At 49.4% G+C, this 24,483-nt stretch overlaps 1 protein-coding gene across 2 annotated transcripts in view; it reads left to right on the top strand.

The window, feature by feature from the left end:
* PRPF3 (pre-mRNA processing factor 3) overlaps positions 1 to 23,652 on the top strand; it is a 34,358-nt gene extending 10,706 nt beyond the window's left edge. The window contains exons 4-16 of one of the 2 annotated variants that reach the window (XM_048510878.1): positions 4,312 to 4,458; positions 5,543 to 5,626; positions 7,344 to 7,564; positions 10,791 to 11,097; positions 12,488 to 12,654; positions 13,782 to 13,864; positions 15,335 to 15,478; positions 16,302 to 16,401; positions 17,103 to 17,216; positions 17,903 to 18,021; positions 19,473 to 19,556; positions 21,553 to 21,614; positions 22,934 to 23,652. In XM_048510878.1, the coding sequence (XP_048366835.1) occupies positions 4,312 to 4,458; positions 5,543 to 5,626; positions 7,344 to 7,564; positions 10,791 to 11,097; positions 12,488 to 12,654; positions 13,782 to 13,864; positions 15,335 to 15,478; positions 16,302 to 16,401; positions 17,103 to 17,216; positions 17,903 to 18,021; positions 19,473 to 19,556; positions 21,553 to 21,614; positions 22,934 to 23,080 (1,779 nt within the window). In that variant the 3' untranslated portion in view covers positions 23,081 to 23,652. Of the gene's footprint in view, positions 1 to 4,311; positions 4,459 to 5,542; positions 5,627 to 7,343; positions 7,565 to 10,784; positions 11,098 to 12,487; positions 12,655 to 13,781; positions 13,865 to 15,334; positions 15,479 to 16,301; positions 16,402 to 17,102; positions 17,217 to 17,902; positions 18,022 to 19,472; positions 19,557 to 21,552; positions 21,615 to 22,933 lie in introns of both variants that reach the window. The other variant, XM_048510869.1, reaches the window with a different exon arrangement.
* Positions 23,653 to 24,483: the final 831 nt, after the last annotated feature.

The following is a 24,483-nucleotide window of genomic DNA, read 5'->3' as shown; positions in this document are numbered from 1 at the left end:
CTCAGTCTTGCAGGCCCTGCAGAATTCACCAAGGTCCTGCAGGGCCCGGACAGCTGGAGGAAGAGTGTTCCACCAGGCCGGGGCCAGGGCCGTAAAGGTCCTGGCCCGTGTGGAGGCCAGCCGCATCATTGAGGGGCCAGGGATCACCAGCAAATTGGCCTCTGCCGAGCGCAGAGGCCGAGTAGGGGCATATGGGGCAATGCGGTCTCTAAGGTGCGAGGGTCCCAGGCCTCTGCACTTTCAATCCATTTTGCCACTGTGCGGAATAGCAAAATCCACTTGCAAACAATTGTGAAGGTGGATTGAAAGTGCATTATTCTGCACGTGCGGAAGGGGCCACAGTTCACTCACACCCACAACCAAATAATTGAGGTAGTTGCTTTTCACCTGTTGGCTCTGACTTACACAAGGGGTCCTCCGTGTTTGTGAGCCTGCGGGCACCTTTACAATTCTGACACAGGGCAGGGGGAGCCTATCACAAAATAGCTGCCCCAGGAAGTGGAGCCAATGGCAACATGTCAGGGGTGGGGTTTATATGTAAGGATGCCTTTTAATCTGCTCAGCCAATCAGAAGCCCTGCTGTCTAAAAAATCCCTTTTAGCCCCACCCTAAAAGCACTTTTGCAGGCACCAGGCAAGATGTTGGTGGGTGCCAGGGTGGTTACGGATCCTGAGGTGGCTAATGGGAATCAGAAACAGCAGACACTAAAGTTCAGTTAAGTTGTTCAGGGGGAGCAGCAGTGGTTAAGAGCAGGTGCACTCTAATCTGGAGAACCGGGTTTGATTCCCCGCTCTGCTACTTGAGCTGTGGAGGCTTATCTGGGGAACCAGATTAGCTTGTGCACTCCAACACATGCCAGCTGGGTGACAGTGGGCTAATCATAGTTTTTCAGAGCTCTCTCAGCCCCACCTACCTCACAGGGTGTTTGTTGTGGGGTGGGGGTGGGGGGGAAGGGAAAGGAGATTGTAAACACCTTTGAGTCTTTTCTGGGGAAATCAGATTAGCCTGTGCACTCCCACACACACCAGCTGGGTGACCTTGGGCTAGTCCAGTGTTTCCCAACCTTTTCAAGGTCAGGGTGCCCTTGACCTCACTCTTCATATCTCACGGTACCCCTGTCGCCACCCTCCACCTTCCCCTCCCATTGCCCCTGCTTGCCACACACCCCACCTTCCCCTCCCAGGGTGAAGGGTAGCACTGGGGGGGGGTGGCTGCTGACCTTGTGGCAGGCCCTGCCCCATGGGCCAGCTCCATGTCCTTGCTGGCGCTGGTGGGAGACACCACAAAAATGAGGGGGGCAGGGACAGTAGTGTTGCCGCGGTACCCCGGGACATGCTCACCGCACCCCAGGGTGCCAGGAAACCCTGGTTGAGAATGGCTGGGCTAGTCACAGTTCTTCAGAACTGTCTCAGCCCCACCCGCCTGACAGGGAGTTTGTTGGGGGGGGGGAGGGAAAGGAGTTTGTAAGCCCCTTTGAGTCTCCTTACAGAAGAGAAAGGGGGGATATAAATCCAAACTCCTCTTCCTCTTCTTCATCCTCCTTCCTCTTCTTCATCCTCCTCCTCTTCCACCTCCTCCTCCTCCTCTCCAGATGATCATAGCTGTTTAACTTATTTGTGAGCAAAATGCTGTTTCCGGAAGATGTCTCACTGGCTTCTTGGGGGAGACTGATCCCCAGGTGTTCGGTCTTCCCTTCCTTCCTGTAACGTGCGCAAACCAAACAGCTTTCTCCCCAGCTCTCTAATTGATCTGGGGTGAAACTCTCCAAGTAACAAGTACTTGACTCTTGTGACTTTCCTCCTACTGAAGAGGGGCACGTTTTGCTCACCTTGATGAAGGCATCATTTTCGCTCGGGTTGCACTTAGTCTGAACAAATGATTTTTTTATTTGGTCTGCTTTAAAACAGCAGAATGAGGTTTTGTGTAGGTTGAGCCTGTCGTGATGATAGATTGGCTTAGGACTGTTTCTTTCTCTGCGTGGTCCTGAGTTCCTGGGTGCCCTCTCGTCTGACATTTTCAGATGGGTCTTCAGTGGGAGAGCAAGATCTGAGCGCGGAGGTACCGTAAAAACTGACATGATTTCCAGGGTAAACGTTTTCATCAGTTGTGTTCGATAAAGAGAGCTTTGAATCTGGAAAGCTCATATCCTGGAAATCTTTTGAATTTACTCATGTACGTGTAACCTCTATCTGTGGGTTCTGTGGGGCAGAACTTAGAATGAGTTTGCAACAACAAATTAAAAAAAACAAACAAAATGGTTTACTTTCTTAACATATAACATCAACATTTAACATCACACTTCAAGGTCCTGTTCAGGTTTCATTTCAAGTCCTTCTAGTTACAGTCTTCTGATATTGCCAAGTCCAATTCTTCCTGCAAGTGGGTTGGCTCCTGAAGACTCTAAGGGCTTGGTGAACAGGATTCAACATGATGAAGGTTTCCAGGAGAACTCTCACCCATTACAACATAAAAAATCCTTAACAAGGTGTTAAGGGCTTATAGAAATCAAGGTCCGAGTCTGGTAGCCTTGTCTCCTCCAAACTACATGAGCTCTGCAGCCTTCTGCTGCTTTGAGTCTCCACCCCTTTCTGGGTCAACCCATTCTGAGCATGGGGGTTACATACGCATTTCCAGTAATTCCTAATCTTTGGACACTCCCACCACATATGAAAAAGATCACCCATAACTCTTATTACCCACAGTCTTAGGAGCAGCAGTGGCATAGTGGTTAAGAGCAAGTGCACTCTAATCTGGAGAATCAGGTTTAATTCCTCCCTCTGCCACTTGAGCTGTGGAGACTTATCTGGGGAACCAGATTAGCTTGTGCACTCCAACACTACCAGCTGGGTGACCTTGGATGAGTCACAGTTCTTTGGAGCTCTCTCAACCACTCCTGCCTCACAGAGTGTTTGTTGTTTGGGGGGGGGAGGAGGGAAAGGAGATTGTGAGCCCCTTTAAGTTTCCTTTCAGGGGTATAAATCCAAACTCCTCTTCTTTTTACATCTTACATGTTGGGTCATTACTTTTATATGTTGATGCTAATTGTTGTGGCGTAGGGTACCATCTGTGGAATAATGTAAGAAATTGTTCTCTTTGCTCTAAACTTGAAGAAAATTTGTTAAAAACCTGGAAGGAGTTTTCCCCAATCCTGTAGAGGTATATTTCTATCAAAATCCTTTGCCCGTTTTATCATAACCTCCTTCACTGTTTCCATTTCTAATATTGAATTTAGTAACGTTTTATAAAGCTTGCTCGTCGTTTGCTGTTATCTAGTAGTAACATTTGGTCTAAGTCTGTACATTTGTTGTGAATATCCCAATTTTTTTTTCTGCAATAGAAGAGCAAGATCTGAAATAATTTCCAGGGTGAAAGATTTCATCAGTAGAGTCTGATAAAGGGAGCTTTGGATCTGGAAAGCTCAAACCCTGGAAACCTTTTTGGTCTTTAGCGTGCTGCTGGACTCTCGTCGTATGTGCTGGTCAATAAACGGGCCCTTTCAAACGCTGTTAAGTTTGAGCATTGCTTCTCGCTTCAAACAGTGTGTGGAAGATATTGTCAAGCATACATTGTCGAAGGCTTTCTTGATGGCTGTGGTCTGGTTGTTTCTACTCCTAATGTTCCACCCGCCATTATGACTCGCATCTTCAGAGGAATTAATTAACCCAGAAAATTGCGCAGCACGCCGGCTGGCTGGTTGTGAAAGCATAAACAATTATAGTCAAATGAATAATCCACTATAGTCTCAAAAACTCAAATGTATCTTATTGACATAAGTTCTTAAACTGTTGGTACAATTTTACATGATAATGTACTAAGATGCATCACAAATCCTAAATATAAAGAGGTATAGTTCATAAGAAGCTAGATTCCTTATTCAGTGCTATGTATCAAAAACAGCAGGAAGCAAGCCGCAAAAGTCCGTAACAGAATGCGGTGCCAGCAAAATCTTGCCAAAGAGTTTGAGTGCTGCTCGGCTGTTGCAAAATTCAAGCGTCACTGTTTACAAGCTGCTCCGCTGTGGCAATGCAAGCCTCGATTAATGATGATATGAATAGTTCAATAGTTGAATTCAAAAAACGCTGCGCAATTTTCTGGGTTAATTAGTTCCACGCCGCACACCTGTTTGTGTTCATCTTCAGAGGAATGTCACGGAGAACCCATGACAGCCAGTCTTATCAGATCCTTGAAAACTCAGTTGCTCGGTGTGCTCTAGAGGTGCCCCTTTCAGTGGGGGCCAGCCAGCTTGTGTTTTTTAAATGCACTGCCTTCCAGGCTGTTGTGACCAAAGCTTTTCCCCTTCTGTTCCCCTAGGATGTGTTTGGTGACGACTCTGAAATTTCGAAGGAATCCTCAGGGGTCAAGAAACGGCGTATCCCGCGCTTTGAAGAAGTCGAGGAAGAACCGGAGGTCATCCCTGGCCCGCCGACCGAAAGTCCAGGGATGCTGACTAAGCTGCAGGTGAGGCCCCTGCTCACCTGGACGGAGACGTGGGGAAAGCAGTCAGCTCCTTGCAAGTGGCAGATTTCAGTCTGTCCAGATCAAGTGTTCAGGGATCTGACCGTTTACCCCAAAAGTCAAACGTGTAGCTGCAAAAATAGTCCCTGCGGTGGTGGGGGGTCAACATATGGGGAGGCATTTTATTCATTTCTGTAGAAAATTTGGTTTGCCACCTCTCTAGAAGCTGCTGGAGGCAGCTTGCAACTAGAACAAGGTCACAGTACATTCTGCGCACCTGTACTTTAAATGCAAGTGTCGTACTCCGAACCCCCCCATCAAGCGGGATTGTACAGAGCTGAGATGGTGGGCAGAGTGGCCCCCTCCCAGGGTTTGATCACTGGGGTGTGATGCCAGACGTCTCTTGCTATTAACTATTTATTGAAGGTTCCTGCTGCTATAGTTTTAAGGTTTTGTATTATTTTTAACTGGGATTATTTGATTTATTTTAATTGTGTTTGTTGTTGTTTTGCTGTACACCGCCCTGAGCCCTTCAGGGGTAGGGCGGTTTATCAAATCGAATGAATGAATGAATGAATGAATGAATGAATGAATGAATGAATGAATGAATGAATGAGAGCAGGTGCAGTCTTAAGCTGGAGAACCGGGTTTGATTCCCCGCTCTGCCACTTGAGCTCTGCCACTTGAGCTGCGGAGGCTTATCTGGGGAACTAGATTAGCCTGTGTACTCCAACACATTCCATCTGGGTGACTTTGGGCTAGTCACAGTTCTTTGGAGCTCTCTCAGCCCCACCCACCTCACAGGGTGTTTGTTGTGGGGGGGGGGAAGGGCAAGGAGATTGTCAGCCCCTTTGAGTCTCCCACAGGAGAGAAAAGCTGGATATAAATCTAAAATTACTCCTATTCCTACACTTCTTCTTGACACCAAGGGCCGAGACTTGGGGGAAGGCAGCATTTTGTTTTCCTGGGGCTGGGGGAGGGGGACTATCCTTTCTGTGTCGGTGGTTCATCAGGTGTGAAGGGAATGTGTTCTGCGCTAAGGGGGGATGGCTTCAAAAGCATTTAACCTCTGGAAAAATCCCTGCAGATCAAGCAAATGATGGAAGCAGCAACGCGGCAGATTGAGGAGCGGAAGAAACAGCTGAGCTTCATCAGTCCTCCTGCCCCCCAGGTATGACCTCCCAAGCTCCCCAGGTGTAACCTCTCAAGCCCCCGCCCTCTTCTAAGCTTCCTGGTCATTGGGCTTTCTGCAGTAGTACCACAATTTCTCATGAGAACAGTGCTTATCTGAATTCAGTGGCTGCCGAAGTAGTATTTCCTTGGGTGCAAGGGCTTTCGTCTGCCCGAGGACGGTGACTTTCTCAGACCCCCCACCCCGCCCCTGGCAGTGCTAAATTGTCCCATTCCACTCCAGCACTGGATCCGGCCCCTGTCCACAAGATTTGCACTTATTTAAACCACTTTCACTCAGTGTGGGTCCTCAAAGCAATGAAGAGCCCTTAGGGGATGGGGCGGTCTACAAATATAATAATAAATAAATAAAATAATAAATAAATAAAGTTAAAACTAAGCTATCTTTAAAAAATCTATATATATAAAATCTATCAGTTCGTTTTTCTGCTGACAGATAATTTCCCAAACTACTGGACCGATTGCTTTGAAATTTTCACACAACGTCGCATTCGCGTGCGGCCAGGTTTCCATACTGTTTCCACACCTCCTGTTGTGTACATGTCACAACTGTGCCAGTTATTGTGTACATGCCACACATGTGACAGTTGGAGCCACAGTTCTGTTCCGCAACAGCGCCATCTGCTGGCCATCAAAGCAACACCCTCTGATACAAGGGAACCAACCATGCCTTCCTTGAAAACCACTTCCTTATGGAGTTAAAAGGATGGGGTGGGTTATCTGCACATGGCCCACCCTCCCTAGCGGAGGAAGAGGAAGGTGAGGGAGGGTCCAGGGGTTTGTAGACCAAACGCTCTGAAATTTGAACACAATGTAGCTCATGCCTCCCAGCGTGTTTTACACTAGATAATTCACCTGCAAGGGAAGGGAGTGAAAGGGACAGGATCAGCCCACCTGGACATGGCCCACCCACCCTAGCAGAGGAAGGGGAACATTAGGGAGGGACCTGCAGGGTTGCCATGCAAGGGAACGGGAGAGAGGGAGGGGAGCGAGGAGCCCCTTGCCTCTCCCCTCCCTTGCAATCATTGTGCGATGACACATGTTCGAACCGTTCGCTTCCCCTTTTCTTCCTTTTTCACTTCACCAGACTCAGCCACAGCAACATGTAGCCGGGCATGCTAGTGGGTTTATATATAAACAGCAATTAAAAACATGTTTGGGAAGGGGGAAGGGGGATCAGTAGGGGAAGAATGAGGGAGGTTACAATGATGACTCAGTTCACCTTGGCTAAAAGCATGCTTCAAAGCTCCACGAGAAAAGGGCTGATTAAAAACCAATTTCTAACATGTTTTTTGAATCGTGCTACTGAGTTGCTGCGGCTGCCGAAGCCCAGCTGTTTTCTTTCTGGGAACCAAGACTCACCACCTAATCCTTGTGCTCTTTGACCCCTCCAGTATCTGGGATGTTCATAATTTCTCTGTGGTTGCTCCAGTGCACATGGAAGGGCTGTAAGCAAAATTACTTACTCCAAGATGAAGTGCCCAGATCTTTCCCCAAGCAAAATCTGGTGGTTGCTGGGAGATTGCCCTGTGCTCAACTCGCCCTCATTAAAAAAAAGTCAATAGTCGAATCAGCTTTGTAAATTGGCCATGCTGGCAGGGACTGATAGGAATTGTAGTCCATGGACATCTGGAGCACCATAGGTCGGCCACGCCTTCCCCGAAGCCAGCTGACCTCAGCATCCCTTCTTCCCGCAGCCGAAAGCTCCGGCGGCCTCCCAGCCCGAGCGCCTGCCCATTGGCAACACCATCCAGCCCTCGCAAGCAGCCACCTTCATGAACGACGCCATCGAGAAAGCCAGGAAGGCGGCTGAATTGCAGGCCCGGATCCAGGCCCAGCTGGCCTTGAAACCCGGGCTCATCGGCAACACCAACATGGTGGGCCTGGCCAACCTGCACGCCATGGGCATCGCCCCACCGTGAGTACGAGGGAGCGGAAGGAGCCATCGGGAAAGGGGGGGTAGTTTCCGACACTTGTGGGCCCGGGGGATGCAAAGAAAGCAAGAGTGGGGGGCACCATGGTGCATATCCTGACCTCTGGGCTAAGGAATCATAGAGTTGGAAGAGACCACCAGGGCCATCCAGTCCAACCCCCTGCCATGCAGGAGCACACAATCAAAGCACTCCTGACAGGTGGCCATCCAGCCTCTCTTTACAAACCTCCAAAGAAGGAGACTCCACCACCCTCCCACACAGCATATTCCACTGCCCAACTGCCCTTCCCTTCAAGACGTTCTTCCTGGTGTTTAGGTGGGATCCCCTTTTAATAAAAACATCAGAAGAGCCCTGGTGGATCAGACTAGGGAGGGTCCATCTAACCCATCATCCGGTCTCACACAGTTCCTCTGGAGGGCCAACAAGAAGTCATAGAGGCCGAGGCCTTCCCCTGATCCTACCACTGGTACTCATATGATTGCAGGTGAAGGGCCACGTTACGTGATTGATGGACTATGTTGCCGGCTGGGTGGCCTTCTTTTTGCCTCTGTGTCCAACAGAGTCTTGCATGACCTTGGAGAGAGGGGCACGTTCCTATGGCGTGTTTTGGTCCCAGACGCAGCAGTGGCGTAGGAGGTTAGGAGCTCGTGTATCTAATCTGGAGGAACCAGGTTTGATTCCCAGCTCTGCCGCCTGAGCTGTGGAGGCTTATCTGGGGAATTCAGATTAGCCTGTGCACTCCCACACACGCCAGCTGGGTGACCTTGGGCTAGTCACAGCTTCTCGGAGCTCTCTCAGCCCCACCCACCTCACAGGGTGTTTGTTGTGACGGGGAAGGGCCAGGAGATTGTCAGCCCCTTTGAGTCTCCTGCAGGAGAGAAAGGGGGGATATAAATCCAAACTCTTCTTCTTCTTCTTCTCGTCCAAGCTCTGGCCAGACCCCTGGGCTGTGCCCTTTGCGGCTGAGCCCTGACCACGAATGCTGTTTGACCCAACAAGGCTTTAACCGGCCAGCAGTGCTGAAGTCTCCCTCCGTCCTTGCAGCGGAGCCAAATTCTAGCCAAAGGTCTTTGGGGCAGGATTCCTGCTTGCCCTCTTCAGCTACTCATGGCTGCCCCTTGCAGCCGGCGCTGAGTCCAGTTGCTGCTCGCACCGTGGCAGTGGGGCTTTGGGCAGCTGTCACCTGTGACTCTGGGAGAAAGCGCAAGGAAGTACTTCCTTATGAGGAGAGGCTGCAGCGTTTGGGGCTCTTTAGTTTGGAGAGGAGACGTCTGAGGGGGGATAGGATTGAAGTCTATACAATTATGCATGGGGTAGAAAATGTTGACAGAGAGAAATTTTTCTCTCTTTCTCACAATACTAGAACCAGGGGGCATCCATTGAAAATGCTGGGGGGAAGAATTGGGACTAATAAAAGGAAACACTTCTTCATGCAACGTGTGATGGGTGTTTGGAATATGCTGCCACAGGAGGTGGTGATGGCCACCAACCTGGATAGTTTTAAAAAGGGCTTGGACAGATTTAAGGAGGAGAAGTCGATCTATGGCTACCAATCTTGATCCTCATTGATCTGAGGTTGCAAATGCCTGAGCAGACCAGGTGCTCAGGAGCAGCAGCAGCAGAAGGCCATTGCTTTCACCTCCGCACGTGAGCTCCCAAAGGCACCTGGTGGGCCACTGCAAGTAGCAGAGTGCTGGACTAGATGGACTCTGGTCTGATCCAGCAGGCTAGTTCTTATGTTCTTATGCACAATACTTAGTTAAATCGAATGACTCTCGGCCACTGGATGTGGGAATGGGAGCCGCTTAAGATGGCAAGCACCTCTTTTCATAGAATCATAGAGTTGAAAGAGACCACAAGGGACATCCAGTCCAAACCCCTGCCATGCAGGAACACACAGTCAAAGCACTCCCGACAGATGGCCGTCCAGCCTCTGTTTAAAAACCTTCAAAGAAGGAGACTCCACCACTCTCCGAGGCAGTGAATCCCACTGTTGAATAGCCCTGATTGTCAGGAAGTTCTTCCTCACGTTTCGGTGGAGTCTCTTTTCTGCCACTTTGAATCCGTCACTCTGTGTCCTAGCATCCCTTCAAATATTTAAACATAGCTATCATGACCCTCCTTAACCTTCGTTTCTCCAGACTATACATCCCCAGCTCCCTCGGTCTCTATTTGTAGGGGATGGACTCCAGACCTTGTACCATTTTGGTTGTCCTTCTCTGGACCCGTTCCAGCTTGTCAATATACTTCTTGAATTGCGGTGCCCAGTCCAGGTGAGGTCTGACCAATGCAGAATAGACAGGTACAATTACATCCCTCGATCTCGACGCTATGCTCCTATTGTTACAGCCCAGAATCGCATTGGCTTTCTTGGCCGCCGCATCACACTGCTGGCTCGTGTTTAGTTTATCGTCTCCTAAGACTCCAGATCCTTTTCGCATGTAGTGTTGTTGAGCCAGGAGTCACCCATCCTGTATCTGCATTTCATTTTTTCTGCCTTTCCATGCTAAGAAGGCCCAGGAGGTAGCTGAGGATTAATTCAACATTGAGCTTCTACCTTTCTGCGAGACAAGGTGTACCTGCCCACCGTTAACTATGAAGTGTTCCTTTGTCTATTACTGCCAGACTCATTAAACCGGGGTTATGCGATCGGCAGTAGGTCTTAGTGGTGGTCTCAAGGGATAAATGTCCCTTGTTTTAACGGGGTGCTGCAGTTATTAACAACAACAACCTTGATTTGGCATTTAAAAATAGGTTCTAGAGCATTGCCAGACATTTTTGAAATACAAATTAAGAGTACATTCAAAGCACAGACAGGAAGACTGTATATAGCAGTATACATTACTTAGAAAGTTCTGTCACTTGTAAAAGAAATTTTGCTACTTTTTCCAAGAGCATGACATCTGTGTTGCTTAACAGAAGCTCCACAACAGAACAGTCAGAGTCACTTTCAGATTTGTCTAGGGCCAGCCTGGGAGAGAAATTCCTGATGCCCACATATCTCGGACACTCAAGAATAATGTGAGCCATTAAACTGAGGGGGGGTGTAGAGGGGCGGGTCTTAGTGGTGGTCTCAAAGGATAACGGGGTGCTGCAGTCACAGGTGTCGTCGTCAGCTGGGCCAGGCTTTTGCGAGGCCGGCTGGTTCCCTCCCAGCGCGTTCAGTGGGCTTATGAACGGGTGGGTGTCGTTTGGGGTGTCTTGGCCCAGGAAAGTGGAGCTCAAGGACCAGACCAAGCCGTCCCCCCTGATCTTGGATGAGCAGGGCCGCACCGTGGACGCCACGGGCAAGGAGATCGAGCTGACCCACCGCATGCCCACCCTCAAGGCCAACATCCGGGCGGTCAAGAGGGAGCAGTTCAAGCAGCAGCTGAAGGAGAAGCCGTCCGAGGACATGGAGTCCAACACGTACTTCGACTCCCGCGTCTTCATCACGCCCGCCCAGCGGCCAAAGCGGACCTTCAAGTTCCACGAGAAGGGCAAGTTCGAAAAGATCGCCCAGAGGTTGCGAACGAAGGTAATGCGCGTGTGCGGGAGGCAGGCGGGCAGGGGTGGCTCGGAGGCAGCGGGTGAGCAGGGATTTATTTATTGTTGGATTTGATTTGTTAATCGCCCCTCCCATGACTGGCTCGGGACGACGCACAAACACAATTACGTTACATAAAAACTGTTTTCTTTGCTTTGGCTGCTGTCAGCCCCCTGCCTCTAATTTATTTCCTCCCTTTATACCAGCGATAGCGAACCTTTTCGAGACCGAGTGCCCAAATTGTAACCCAAAACCCAATTATTTCTCACAAAGTGCCAATACAGCAATTTAACCTGAATTCTGAGGTTTTGGCTTAGAAAAAAATGGTTGACTGAGGTGTGCGTTACTCTGGAATAAGCTTGGTGAAGCAACCGTGCAATGCTTCGAATGGGTGAATCACAACCCTAGGAGGGTTTACTCAGAAGCAAGCCCCATTGCCAACAACCAAGCTTACTCCCAGGTAAAGGATCGTGCCCAGGCCAGCCTAGATATATGTGTGTGGGGGTGATTTTCCACCCCCCCACATGATGAACTCTGGGTGCTAGTGCCCACAGAGAGGGCTCGGAGTGCCACCCGTGCCGTAGGTTCGCCACCACTGCTTTATACCCAGCTTTTCTTCCCAGGGGTCCCCAAAGCGGCTGACCTTATTCTCTCCCATGTTATGTTCGTAACAACTCCGTGAAGTAGGTTAGGCCGCCGGGCCCAAGGGCATCCGGTAGGACAGTGATGGCGAACCTTTTCAAGACCGAGTGCCCAAATTGCAACCCAAAACCCACTTATTTATCGCAAAGTGCCAACACGGCAATTTAACCTGAATACTGAGGTTTTAGTTTCGAAAAAATGGTTCGCTCCGAAGCATGCGTTACTCGGGAGTAAGCTTGGTGGTAGTCAGTGGCTTTGCTTTGAAGCAACTGTGCAACTCTTCCAATGGGTGAATCACAACACTAGGAGGGTTTACTCAGAAGCAAGCCCCATTGCCAGCAACCGAGCTTACTCCCAGGTAAAGGATTGCGCTTTAGTACTTCACATGAAAATCAGTGGGGTTTAACAGCGCTTAACAGGGTTACCTATTCTGCTTCCCCAAAACTAGGTCTTAGGTTTAATGCTATAATCAAGCCCAGCGGCCCAGGCCAGCCTAGATGTGTGGGGGTGATTCTGTTTGCCTGTGCCCACAGAGAGGGCTCTGAGTGCCATGTCTGGCACCTGTGCCATAGGTTCGCCACCACTGCGGTAGGAGCTTCCGTGGCAGCGTGGAGATTTGGGCTGGGGTCTTCTCCCGGATCCTGGTCCCATGGGCCTTTCCCCGCACTGGCGGTTTGCTTTTCCAAGTACGTCAGACTTCCTGTGTGCCTCTCAGCCAACGCTGCCGTTTTGTTGTCAGGCTCAGCTGGAGAAACTCCAGGCCGAGATCTCTCAAGCGGCCAAGAAGACTGGCATTCACACCTCCACCAAACTGGCCCTGATTACTCCCAAGAAGGAGCTGAAGGAGGGCGAAGTCCCCGAGGTGGAATGGTGGGACTCCTACATCATCCCCAACGGCCTAGACATGTACGTTGCTGTGCCTTTCCCAGGCTTTTGCCGTGTGTGTGTTGTGTGTGTGTGGTGTGCGTGTGTGGTGTGCGTGTGTGGTGTGTGGTGTGTGTGTGTGTGTGTGTGTGATTTAAGTCTTCATTCTGCATTTGGCTGGAGCAGGTGGTTGATTCAGACACCTGGAAGGAATCGGCCTGTGAATATTTTCCCGCTCCCAGGCAGTAGTTCTCAGGGGCCTCTGCGCTCAGCAGAGGCAAATTTACTGGTGATCCCTGGCCCCTCAATGATGCGGCTGGCCTCCACCCGGGCCAGAGCTTTTACAGCTCTGGCCCCTGCCTGGTGGAACGCTCTACCTCCAGCTACGCGGGCCCTGCGGGATCTTAATGAATTTCGCAGGGCCTGCAAGACGGAGCTGTTCCACCGGGCCTTTGGGGAGACCGGCCGCTGCTGAGCCCCCCCTTTCTAAAATCTGTGGACCCTGCCGTTCCACCTCCCTCTTCTTTCCTCCCCCCACTCTTTTCTTAGGGGACTACGAGTAGGACGCCATCGGTAATTTTGATAGATGCTGCATTTTAATAAGATTGGAATTTTAACATATAGAGCCATATTTAATAACTATTTAAAAATTGATTTTATTTGTGCTCTATCTGTTTGTTCGCCGCCCTGAGCCCTTCGGGGGAGGGCGGTTTATAAATATAATAAATAATAATAATAACTGGGGGGAGGGAAGCAGATCCTGTGCTGACGTCGTCCTCCAGTCGCTCCGTCTGGCAGAAGCTTGTCAAAGAGAAAGAAGAAGAGTTTGGATTTATATTCCCCCCCTCTTTTCTCTCCTTTAAGGAGACTCAAAGGGGCTTACACTCTCCTTTTTCTGCCCTCCCCTCAACAAACACCCTGTGAGGTGGGTGGGGCTGAGAGAGCTCCGAAGAACTGTGACTAGCTCAAGGTCACCCAGCTGGCATATGTTGGAGTGCACAGGCTTATCTAGTTCCCCAGATAAGCCTCCGCAGCTCAAGCGGCAGAGCGGGGAATCGAACCCGGTTCTCCAGACTAGAGTGCACCTGCTCTTAGCCACTACGCCACTGCTGCTCTGAGAGGGGCAGGCTCTGAGGCAACCATTTTCTGCTCTCTTGTGTTTTTTTTAGAAAAGAAGCAGATTCGTTTAAAAGAGAGGACTATTTTGGCATCACAAACCTAGTGGAGCACCCGGCTCAGTTAAATCCTCCAGGTGAGATTCTGTTGTTGGGTTCCTTACCGGGCACTCTAGGGAGCTGAACGGAGTGTCCAGGGGGCGGGCAGGGAGGGGGGGGGAGCAGGAGGCTCTTGCGGCATAGGGTGCTTGTTGGACAGCGCAGAGGCCCGGTCTCTTCCCCCCCCCTTCCCCACTGGCTTCCTGTCACCAGGGGTCTCAGGGCTGCCAAGTCTAGAAGTCGCAGTCTGTGCTGCATGGTCTCCTTCAAGGAAGCAGCTGCTGCAGCGAACAGATTGGCTAAGATGTCTTGCAGAAGGCTGGAATCAACCGCCTGTTGTGAGTTTTCCGGGCCAGCCGTAGATGCAGGAGAAACGTTAGGAGCTGACACTACCAGACCACGGCCCTACAGTCCAGAAAACCCACAGCAGCCAGGTCGACTGAGGTTAAAAAGTCTCCTTTGGCAGCCACAGAGAGTTTGCTGCTTAGGGCTAATCTATCGTTGGTGTCTTTGGGTCAGGGACACACACTTATTAATTTTGTCCCTCCCTTTTAACGTTCTGGGAGCTTGTGATATCTGGATCTACCATCCCCCTCTTTGGGAGGGTTTTATTGATAGTTTTAATGCTGGACGCCAAGTGATTTATGTGGAACGCTGTAATTTTACATTTTCATGATGTTATGGCTCAATGAGCCTATATTATTTATTTATTGCTATTGTTGTTTATGTAACATTATTTTGTTGTTCACCGCCCAGAGCCCTTAGGGCAGGGGTGGGCAATTATTTTTTCCATGGGGCCGCATAAGAAACAGAAAATATTGTGGAGGGCCGGGCCAAAAGGCAGGGGGGGCAAGGCGCTTTTGAAAGCCCCGCAGAAGCCGGCAGCCAAGGCAACCGGCTTCTGCGGGGCTTTCAAAGACGCCTCGCTCCCCAGCACGGCAGGGGGGCCAGTCAGGGTCATCCGGCGGGCCGGATGTGGCCCCCGGGCCGTATAATGCCCAGGTCTGCCTTAGGGGATGGGGCGGTATATAAATATGATAATAAATTTATTTATTTATTTATTTATTTATTTTATCAGATTTAATAAACCGCCCCATCCCCAAAGGTCTCTGGGCGGTGTCCAACCAATAAAACAATCAACCTCCATCTTAAAATCAGAGGATAACACAAAGAAAGACAAACTCATCGGGCAGCGAGGGGCTAGCGAGAGAAGCCTGTACACACTGCTACACAGACCACATGAGAACTATTTGGGAGCGCAAATTTATGTTTACACGACAGGTCAAAGACTGGTGTTATTCAGTCTTATTGCTTTTATCCAGCACTTATTCAGACAAGGGGTGTGGGTGGGAGAGAGATCTGTGCAGGGCCTCTACATCTGACTCGTGCTTTTGGCACTAGAAGTAGGCGCTCCGGTGTAGATTTGCGGCTTCTCAGTCTTTCTGATAAGCTGCCTCTAGGCTCCAGCTGCTCTTGGGGTCTGCTTATTCTTGTCTTCCTTGTTCCAGTGGACAGCGACACACCAGTCACCTTGGGAGTGTATCTCACCAAAAAAGAGCAGAAGAAATTACGGCGTCAGACCCGGCGGGAAGCCCAGAAGGAGCTGCAGGAGAAAGTGAGGCTGGGCCTCATGCCCCCTCCGGAACCAAAAGGTAGGAGGGTTAGCAGCTTGTCCAGACGAAAGAGCTGCCCTTGATTTATTGATCTAAAATCCCTGTGCTCCGCTTTACCTATTTTTTTCAACAACAACCTTTATTTGGCATTTAAAAATAGGTTCTAGAGCGTTGCCATTGTATTTTTAAAATACAAATCAGGAGTACATTCAAAGCGCAGACAGGAAGACTGTATATAGCAGTATACATTACTTAGAAAGTTCTGTCACTTGTAAAAGAAATTTTGCTACTTTTTCCAAGAGCACGACATCTGTGTTGTTTAACAGAAGCTCCACAACAGAACAGTCAGAGTCAGGTTCAGATTTGTCTAGGCCAGCCTGGGAGAGAAATTCCTAATGCCCACATATCTCGGACAGTCAAGAAAAATGTGAGCAAGAGTCTCCACTTGATTTTTACAGTGTGGACAAACCCGATCCTGGAGAGGGATGGATAAGTAACGACCCTTTGTAATAGCCGATGGGAAGGTATTGGATCTGGCCCTTGTGATAATCCATCTCTGTTGGGGTTCAGTTAATAAATCAAGATATGTGGCTATGTGCCCCTGTTCCGGTATTATTCCGACAGAGAGGGGTGAGCATGATTTATTTGCTTGCCCCAAAAAGATATGATATTCCTGTTCTAGAAGTCTACTTTTTAAGGTTCGGAAAATCTCTCTGGGTGTCAACATACAGAGATCTTCAAGCAATAAACCTATTGAGTAAATTTTTGATTTGAGAAGTTGATACCGCTTTACCTCTCGGTACAAGATCTCTCCCTTTCCCCTCCAATGGCTGCGCTGAGCATTGTCGTTCCTCCCTTGCAGTGCGGATCTCAAACCTGATGCGCGTTCTGGGGACGGAAGCGGTCCAGGACCCGACCAAAGTGGAAGCCCACGTCCGAGCCCAGATGGCAAAGAGGCAGAAGTAGGCACTCCGGCGTAGATTTGCGGCTTCTCGGTCTTTTTTAATAAGCTGCCTTTAGGTTCCGGCTGCTCTTAGCGTCTGCTTATCTTTTGCTTGTATCCCAGTGGTATCCTGCCTCTCCTTTGGGGCTCAGAGGGAAGGTAGTGTGGTGTAGCAGTTAGGGGGAGTGGAGAGACATGTCCTCACTCTGCTGCTGGCTGGACCTTGGGCAGTGGCTGTCTCTGGAGCAGCAGTGGCGTAGGAGGTTAAGAGCTCGTGTATCCTATCTGGAGGAACCGGGTTTGATTCCCAGCTCTGCCACCTGAGCTGTGGAGGCTTATCTGGGGAATTCAGATTAGCCTGTGCACTCCCACACACGCCAGCTGGGTGACCTTGGGCTAGTCACAGCTTCTCGGAGCTCTCTCAGCCCCACCCACCTCACAGGGTGTTTGTTGTGAGAGGGGAAGGGCAAGGAGATTGTCAGCCCCTTTGAGTGTCCTGCAGGAGAGAAAGGGGGGATATAAATCCAAACTCCTCTCCTCGTCCTCGTCCTCGTCCTCGTCCTCGTCCTCCTCCTCCTCCTCCTTCTTCTTCTTCTTCTTCTGTGACATGGGAAAACAGGAAGGGCCAGGTGCAGATGTGCTTGTTTAGGGGCTGGCGCTCAGCTAGGGAACTTGACACGCTGCCGGGTAGAAACTGCACGACCCCCTCTTTCTCCGCAGAGCTCACGAAGAGGCCAACGCAGCACGGAAACTGACTGTCGCCCAGAGGAAAGCCAAGCAGGTGAAAAGGCTGAAGGAAGATATCTCTCAGGGAGTTCACATATCTGTCTACAGGTGAGCGTCTCCCCCTGCACCCCTCCAGCCAAGCAGTTTCCCCCCCGGGACTCGTTGTGGGCCTGAGCCAGAGGTGGGATCCAGCAGGTTCTCGCCAGTTCCCGAGAGTGGGTTACTAATTATTTGTGTGCACCGAGAGTGGGTTACTAACTGGGTCTGCTTTTCCGTTAGAAATTCCATTAGGTCCAAAAATCATAAAGTCCTGTTGTTTCCTATGTGGCTGGTTAGCGAAGGTAGAAAACGGGATAATTCTCCCTGTTGGGCTGTTTTAAAAACATGTTTTAGCAATATGGTAAAGTTCCTTGTTTGAGGAAAGTATCCTTCTTTTGATTTCTAGAAACAAAATTAAATATTTGAAAGTATTACGTATTTGACAGGCAGTCAGTTAGAGGAGAAGTAGTTGTTTCTGTTGGCAGTAGACGATAGGACTTGCTGTAATGAGTTTAAATTATGGACAGAAAGATACCAGCTGGAAATGAGGAACTTTTTTTTACAGTAAGAGTTTTTTACAGTAACAGAGAAATTATTAATGCCCCACCCCCGGAATGCCCGGTCACGCCCCTGTCGTGCCCCGCCCAGCCCCATTGGCGCTACGCCACTGTTTGAATCCCACCACCATGGGAACCTGTTACTAAATTTTTTGGATCCCACCACTGGCCTGAGCCTCTTTCTTTTGTCCCCCCCAGGGTCCGAAACCTAAGCAATCCTGCCAAGAAGTTCAAGATCGAAGCCAATGCCGGACAGCTGTACCTCACAGGTGTCGTCATTTTGCACAAAGATGTTAACGTGGTGGTGGTAGAAGGAGGTGAGGAGAGGCTCGCATGTGCTTTTGTGGGGCCGGGGGCCGGGGAGTGTCTGTCATGCTGTCTTATTTTCCCTCAGAAGTTCTCATCAAGTGGGGCAACGTTTTCTGGAATTATGAAAACATTGGGGCGGGACTCGGTCCTCTCCCCACCCGAGCTTGTATTTTTGAAAAATACATACAATACTTATGTATTTATTTAAAATATTTTTATTCCGTTTTTCCACCCAGCTTATTGCCCCCAGGGTAGTGAACTCTCAAAAACGTTAAAAGAGACTTTAAATATGCATAGGGTAGAAACAATTCAATACAAAACTCATGAAATGAAATGGCTCTTGCACGATTCAAACCCCCGTGCAAGAATCAGTGTTATGTATTGTCGAAGGCTTTCATGGCCGGAATCACTGGGGTGCTGTGTGGTTTCTGGGCTGTATGGTCGTGTTCTAGCAGCATCCTCTCCTGACGTTTCGCCTGCGTCTGTGGCTGGCATCTTCAGAGGATCTGATAGATGGATCTGAAGATGCCAGCCACAGATGCAGGCGAAACATCAGGAGAGAATGCTGCTAGAACACGGCCAGACAGCCCGGAAACCACACATCATCCCAATCAGTGTTATGCTTTATGCTACATTAGTAAAATAATGGCTATCGTTAATGTAGCTAATGTTACAAATATGAAATTCAACGTCTAAATAGGCGTAGATTCCTGCAATTAGTATTGCAAATATTCCCAATAAGATTGTAAGGAAAACTGGCAACTGCTGTGTTGTGTACCGCTTATGTGTTTTCCCATTTTATTTTATTTTATTGCCATTTGGCAGGGCCAAAATTATAATTTGAAAGCGGAACACAAAATTTACAGTGAACAAAATTCTATGAATTGTCAAAGGCTTTCACAGCCGGAATCTCTTGGGTGCTGTGTGGCTTCCGGGCTGTATGGCCGTGTTCTAGCAGCATTCTCTCCTGACGTTTCGCCTGCATCTGTGGCTGGCATCTTCAGATATTCTATGACCTGAACAGAGTCTCGTACAGCTGCAAGAGCTCTAGCAACAAACCTAGATATAGCGTTCATAGCACCAAAAATGCTGCATTCTTCAGTGCTGTGTTGCAGATTATAGCAGTAGACATGGGAATTATTCCCTGATGTTGTAGACAGCTTAAAATAACAATCCTCCTGCTGTGTGTTTTAACTGCGTACAGCTTTGTCTTAAAAACATTTCACCGATTCCCAAAAAGAATAGTTTTATCACAGAAGTTGCATTTTGTCCTCTTTCAAATCTCTAGTGAACTCTTGAGGAGCTGACTGTAGAAACTGGTTTCTTTTGGTCTTGACCTTACTGACTTTGGCTGTGTTTTGTGAGAAGAGCCCTGTGAAACCACTTGACTTCGTTTGTGAGCATACGTTTCAGAATTAAAATGGATCCCTTCTGACTTTTCCTCCCTCCCACCCTGTAGGCCCCAAAGCACAGAAGAAATTCAAACGGCTTATGCTACATCGAATAAAATGGGATGAGCAGACATCAAATACAAAGGGAGATGGTAAGAAAACAGGCCCAGCCAGATCAAGGGCGTCTTGGTGAGCAGCAGTGGCATAGTGGTTAAGAGCAGGTGCACTCTATAATCAGGAGAACTGGGTTTGATTCCCCGCTCTGCCACTTGAATTATGGAGGCTTATCTGATGAACTAGATTAGCTTGTGCACTCCAACACATGCCCGCTGGGTGACCTTGGGCAAGTCACAGTTCTTCGGAGCCCTCTCAGCCCCACCCACCTGTTGTGAGGGGGGGAAGGGAAAGGAGTTCGTAAGCCCCTTTGAGTCTCCTCACAGGAGAGAAAGGGGGGATATAAATCCAACTCTTCTTCTTCTTGTGCTCACTCTGCAGAAGAGGAGTCCCTGTGGGACTTCTGTATCATTTGCCAAATGTGTCCCTGGCTTCGGCAGAGTCATCCGTGTAGGCCTCACGTCTGCATGGTAAATTTTCATTCTCAGAGGCCTGCTTTGCACACGGGCCTGGGGCTTTGGGGGCTTCACAGTTTCAGATGAAGACTTGTGCCGAAGAAGACTGAAAGATCTCCCCCTAAATCAAGATGGCTTCTTTTGGGGGAACCTTGTGGGATAGAATCCTAGAGTTGGAAGATACCCCAAAAGCCCTCATGTCCAACCCCCTGCAATGCAGGAACACACAATCAAATCACTCCTGACAATGGCCATCCAGCCTCTGTTTGGAAACCTCCAAAGAAGGAGACTCCATCACACTCCAAGGGAGTGCATTCCACTGTTGAACAGCTCTTGCTGTCAGAAAGTTTTTCTGATGTTTAGCTGGACTCTCTTTTCCTTCACCTTGAACCCATGACTCCTGGTCCTGGTCTCTGGAGCAGCAGAAAACAAGCTTGCTCCCTCTCCAACATGACGTCCCTTCAAATATGGCTATCATGTCACCTCTTAACCTTCTCTTCACCAGACTAAACATCCCCAGCTCCCTAAGTCTAACCTCGTAGGGCAGGGGTCTGCAACCTGTGGCTCTCCAGAAGTTCACGGACTACAATTCCCATCAGCCCCTGCCAGCATGGCCAATTGGGAATTGTAGTCCATGAACATCTGGAGAGCCACAGGTTGCAGACCCCTGTTGTAGGGCATGGATTGTTGACCTTGGGACTGGGTGGAGGTTCCTGCTGAACAGAGGGTTGGATCACATGATTCCTTGATTGATTGATTGATTGATTGATTCAATTTTTATACCGCCCGATCCCCAAAGGGCTCCGGGCAGTGAACAACACAATTCAATTCAACGTCAGGCAGGAGCAAGTCATACATAAAATATAAATAAATAGGCTCCGTCCCATATCATCAATAAAATAACTTAAAACTCATAAAAACAGCGAAAACAGTTAATACATAAATAGACAGGGCATCCAAACCCCAATTTAAAACCTACCCCCAAAAAGGGGGGACAGCGGGCCCCTCAGTATGAGGGGATCCTGATGTAACAGCCCCAAAGCAAGGAGCAGTAAGGGGGCACCATATCAGCGGCCAGACACTCAAAAGGCCCGGTGGAACAGCACAGTCTTACAGGCCCTGCGGAACTCACCCAGTTGGAGGAAGGGTGTTCCACCAGGCCGGGGCCAGTGCTGTAAAAGTCCTGGCCCGTGTGGAGGCCAGCCGCATCATTGAGGGGCCGGGGATCACCAGCAGATTGGCCTCTGCTGATCGCAGAGGCCGAGTGGGGACATACGGGTGATGCGGTCCCGAAGGTACGAAAGGTCCCAGGCCGCGCAATGCCTTAAAAGTCAAAACCCACACCTTTTGCTCATGGTGCAAAAATGCTTTCCCCAGCATGACACTATTACACGGGAGGTTCCCGCCATTGGAGAAGCTGCCACCATTTGGAAGGACAGGGCCACGAGTTTCATCCCAGATAACACCAATTTTTAATATGCTGAACTCTGGAGAGACAGCTCTTTGGTCGCACGAAACGATTCAAGTTAACGGTTTCCAGCATTAATCCTGTCCTTTCCCCCCTCATTTTTGTGATCAGATGATGATGAATCTGACGAGGAGTCTGTGAAAAAGACGAACAAATGTTCTCTCGTTTGGGAGGTAAGTCAGCTTGCCGATCCTGTGTGACTGTTTGGGGTTTTGAATCCTGGACCAGAGGTGGGATCCAGCAGGTTCTCACAGGTTACCGAGAGTGGGTTACTAATTATTTGTGTGTGCCTAGAGGGGGTTACTAATTGGTAATTTTGCCACGTGATTTTTGCCTTAGTTACATCCCTCCTCTCAGCAGTAGCGCACAGAGCTTGAAGCAGTCTAGCAGGAGGTGCACCGGTGTGCGTGACAGCCTGCGCCTGCGTGCATTCGTTTCCCGCCCAAGGACTGGTGCAGCGGCTGCGTCCTTGCCACAGCCCCGCTCAGGAATGCCCGGCCCCCGAATGCCCGGCCCCATCATGCCCCGCTCAGCATGATGAGTACTTCCTTATCCCGCCTTTCCTGAAAGGTGCTCAGGCTGGTGTACATGATTGTTCCCTTTCCGATTTTATCCTTACAAGAACACTGTGGGCCAGTCTGTATTATAAGCTGTTTTGAGCTCTTGTTGGGGAGAAAAGCAAGCTAATAAATGCTTTAAATAAGCATAAGCATTTTATTGTCACTGTGCACGCACAACGAAAATTTACAGCAGCATTCCTCGATGCACACAATTTCAGACTCATACCCCATCCTCCCTTTCCCCTTCCTCCACCCATCCCGACACAGCCCCAAACACATCAACACGAAGCCACGGAGTTCAGCATCGCCACAGCTCTAGAGTAGACCTGTATCGTCTGCCGGATGGTCACAGTTCAAAAAGAGAGTGTGCTGGATGAGACGGGTCTCTCAGAATATTTTGGGCTTTCTTTAGGCTTCGGGAATTATAGAGTTCTTCCAAGGAGGGGAGAGGGCAGCCGATAATCTTCTGTGCAGTAGTGATCACCCTTTGGAGCACCTTCCTATCTGCCACTGTGCAACTGGAGAACCATACACAGATGCAGTAGGTTAAGACACTCGCTTAGACGATACAGGTCTATCAAAACTAGGACAAAGAGGCTTAGAGACAGCTTCTACTCTAGAGCTGTGGCTATGCTAAACTCCGTGGCTTCGTGTCGATGTGTTTGGGGCTGTGTAGGGATGGGTGGAGGAAGGGGAAAGTGAGGATGGGGTATGAGTCTGGAATCGTGTGCATCGAGGAATGCTGCTGTAAATTTCGTTGTGCATGCACAATGACAATAAAATGCTTATTATTATTATTATAAAGGAGCTCGCCTCCGTTCTATCACTGGTCTAATTTCTTTTTTAAATGGCCTCTGCAGGAGATGAAAAGACCATGAAACTTTCGCTGCCCCTCTCTCATTCTGTCCTGCTTCTCTCCTTCACGCTTTCAGGGTACAGCAAAGGAGCGCAGTTTCGGCGACATGAAATTCAAGCAGTGCCCCACCGAAAACATGGCCCGAGAACACTTTAAAAAACACGGTGCGGAGCACTACTGGGACCTGGCTCTGAGCGAGTCGGTGTTGGAATCCACAGACTGAAGACTCCCTACCCGCGAACCCATTTCAGCATTTTTGCCGTGTTTTAACGTTGTGAGCAAGAACGTGGCTGAAACCTCGGATGAGCCCCCCCCCCCAACCCCTCTCGAGTTCCTCACCATAAGATGCACACAATTAAAAGAAATATTTGTCATAGGTGAAAGCCACACGCGCATAAAAAAACACCCCTCGGGCCTTTTTGGACTCAACCACTCTGTGGATCTCGATGTGTGTGTGCAACTGCTATCCTGCTCTCTGGACAGAATTCGGTTTCGAGGCCCTGGAAAGCAGAGACCTATTTTCCAGTTGTGCCTTGTTTCCTTTTCCGGCTCCGCGGGTCACTAACGAAAGGCAGCCCCCATTGGCTGTCCTCCCAGGTTCCGTAAATGGGGATTGGACACGAGGCAAGCACGCAAGGGGAGAGGGGAGGACACTGGAGGCGGGCGGAGCTGCGGGCTCGGGCGGGCGGGAGGCAGCAGCTCCCGGCATGGGAAATGTACAGTGGAATAGGAGCTGGGGATTTAGCCCGCATCCTACATTTACAGAATAAACTTTTTTTTGTAAGAAGTCACAAATGTTTCTCCCCCTCCTTTTGGTTGCGTGCGTCACCTTGGGCAGGAGCTGTGGGGGGAGACTGCGTGAGGTACCATCCTAGTTCCATAAGAACATAAGAACCAAGCCAGCTGGATCAGACCAGAGTCCATCTAGTCCAGCGCTCTGCTACTCGCAGTGGCCCACCAGGTGCCTTTGGGAGCTCACCTGCAGGAGGTGAAAGCAATGGCCTTCCGCGGCTGTTGCTCCCGAGCACCTGGACTGTTAAGGCATTTGCAATCTCAGATCAAAGAGGATAAAGATTGGTAGCCATAAATCGACTTCTCCTCCATAAATCTGTCCAAGCCCTTTTTAAAGCTATCCAGGTGAGTGGCCATCACCACCTCCTGGGGCAGCATATTCCAAACACCAATCACACGTTGTGTGAAGAAGTGTTTACTTTTATTAGTCCTAATTCTTTCCCCCAGCATTTTCAATGGATGCCCCCTGGTTCTAGTATTGTGAGAGAGAGAGAGAGAAACATTTCTCTCTGTCAACATTTTCTACCCCATGCATAACTTTATAGACTTCAATCCTATCCCCCCTCAGACGTCTCCTCTCCAAACTAAAGAGTCCCAAACGCTGCAGCCTCTCCTCATAGGGAAGGTGCTCCAGTCCCTCAATCATCCTCGTTGCCCTTCTCTGCACTTTTTCTATCTCTTCAATATCCTTTTTGAGATGTGGCGACCAGAACTGAACACAGGACTCCAAGTGCGGTCGCACCACGGCTTTATATAAGGGCATGACAATCTTTGCAGTTTTATTATCAATTCCTTTTCTAATGATCCCCAGCATAGAGTTTGCCTTTTTCACAG

This window comes from Sphaerodactylus townsendi, linkage group LG01, assembly GCF_021028975.2.
Source record: "Sphaerodactylus townsendi isolate TG3544 linkage group LG01, MPM_Stown_v2.3, whole genome shotgun sequence".
In the NCBI taxonomy this organism is placed as follows: Eukaryota; Metazoa; Chordata; class Lepidosauria; order Squamata; family Sphaerodactylidae; genus Sphaerodactylus; species Sphaerodactylus townsendi.
Note: the sequence above shows the minus strand (reverse complement) of the source record. Positions and strands in the feature narration are given on the sequence as shown.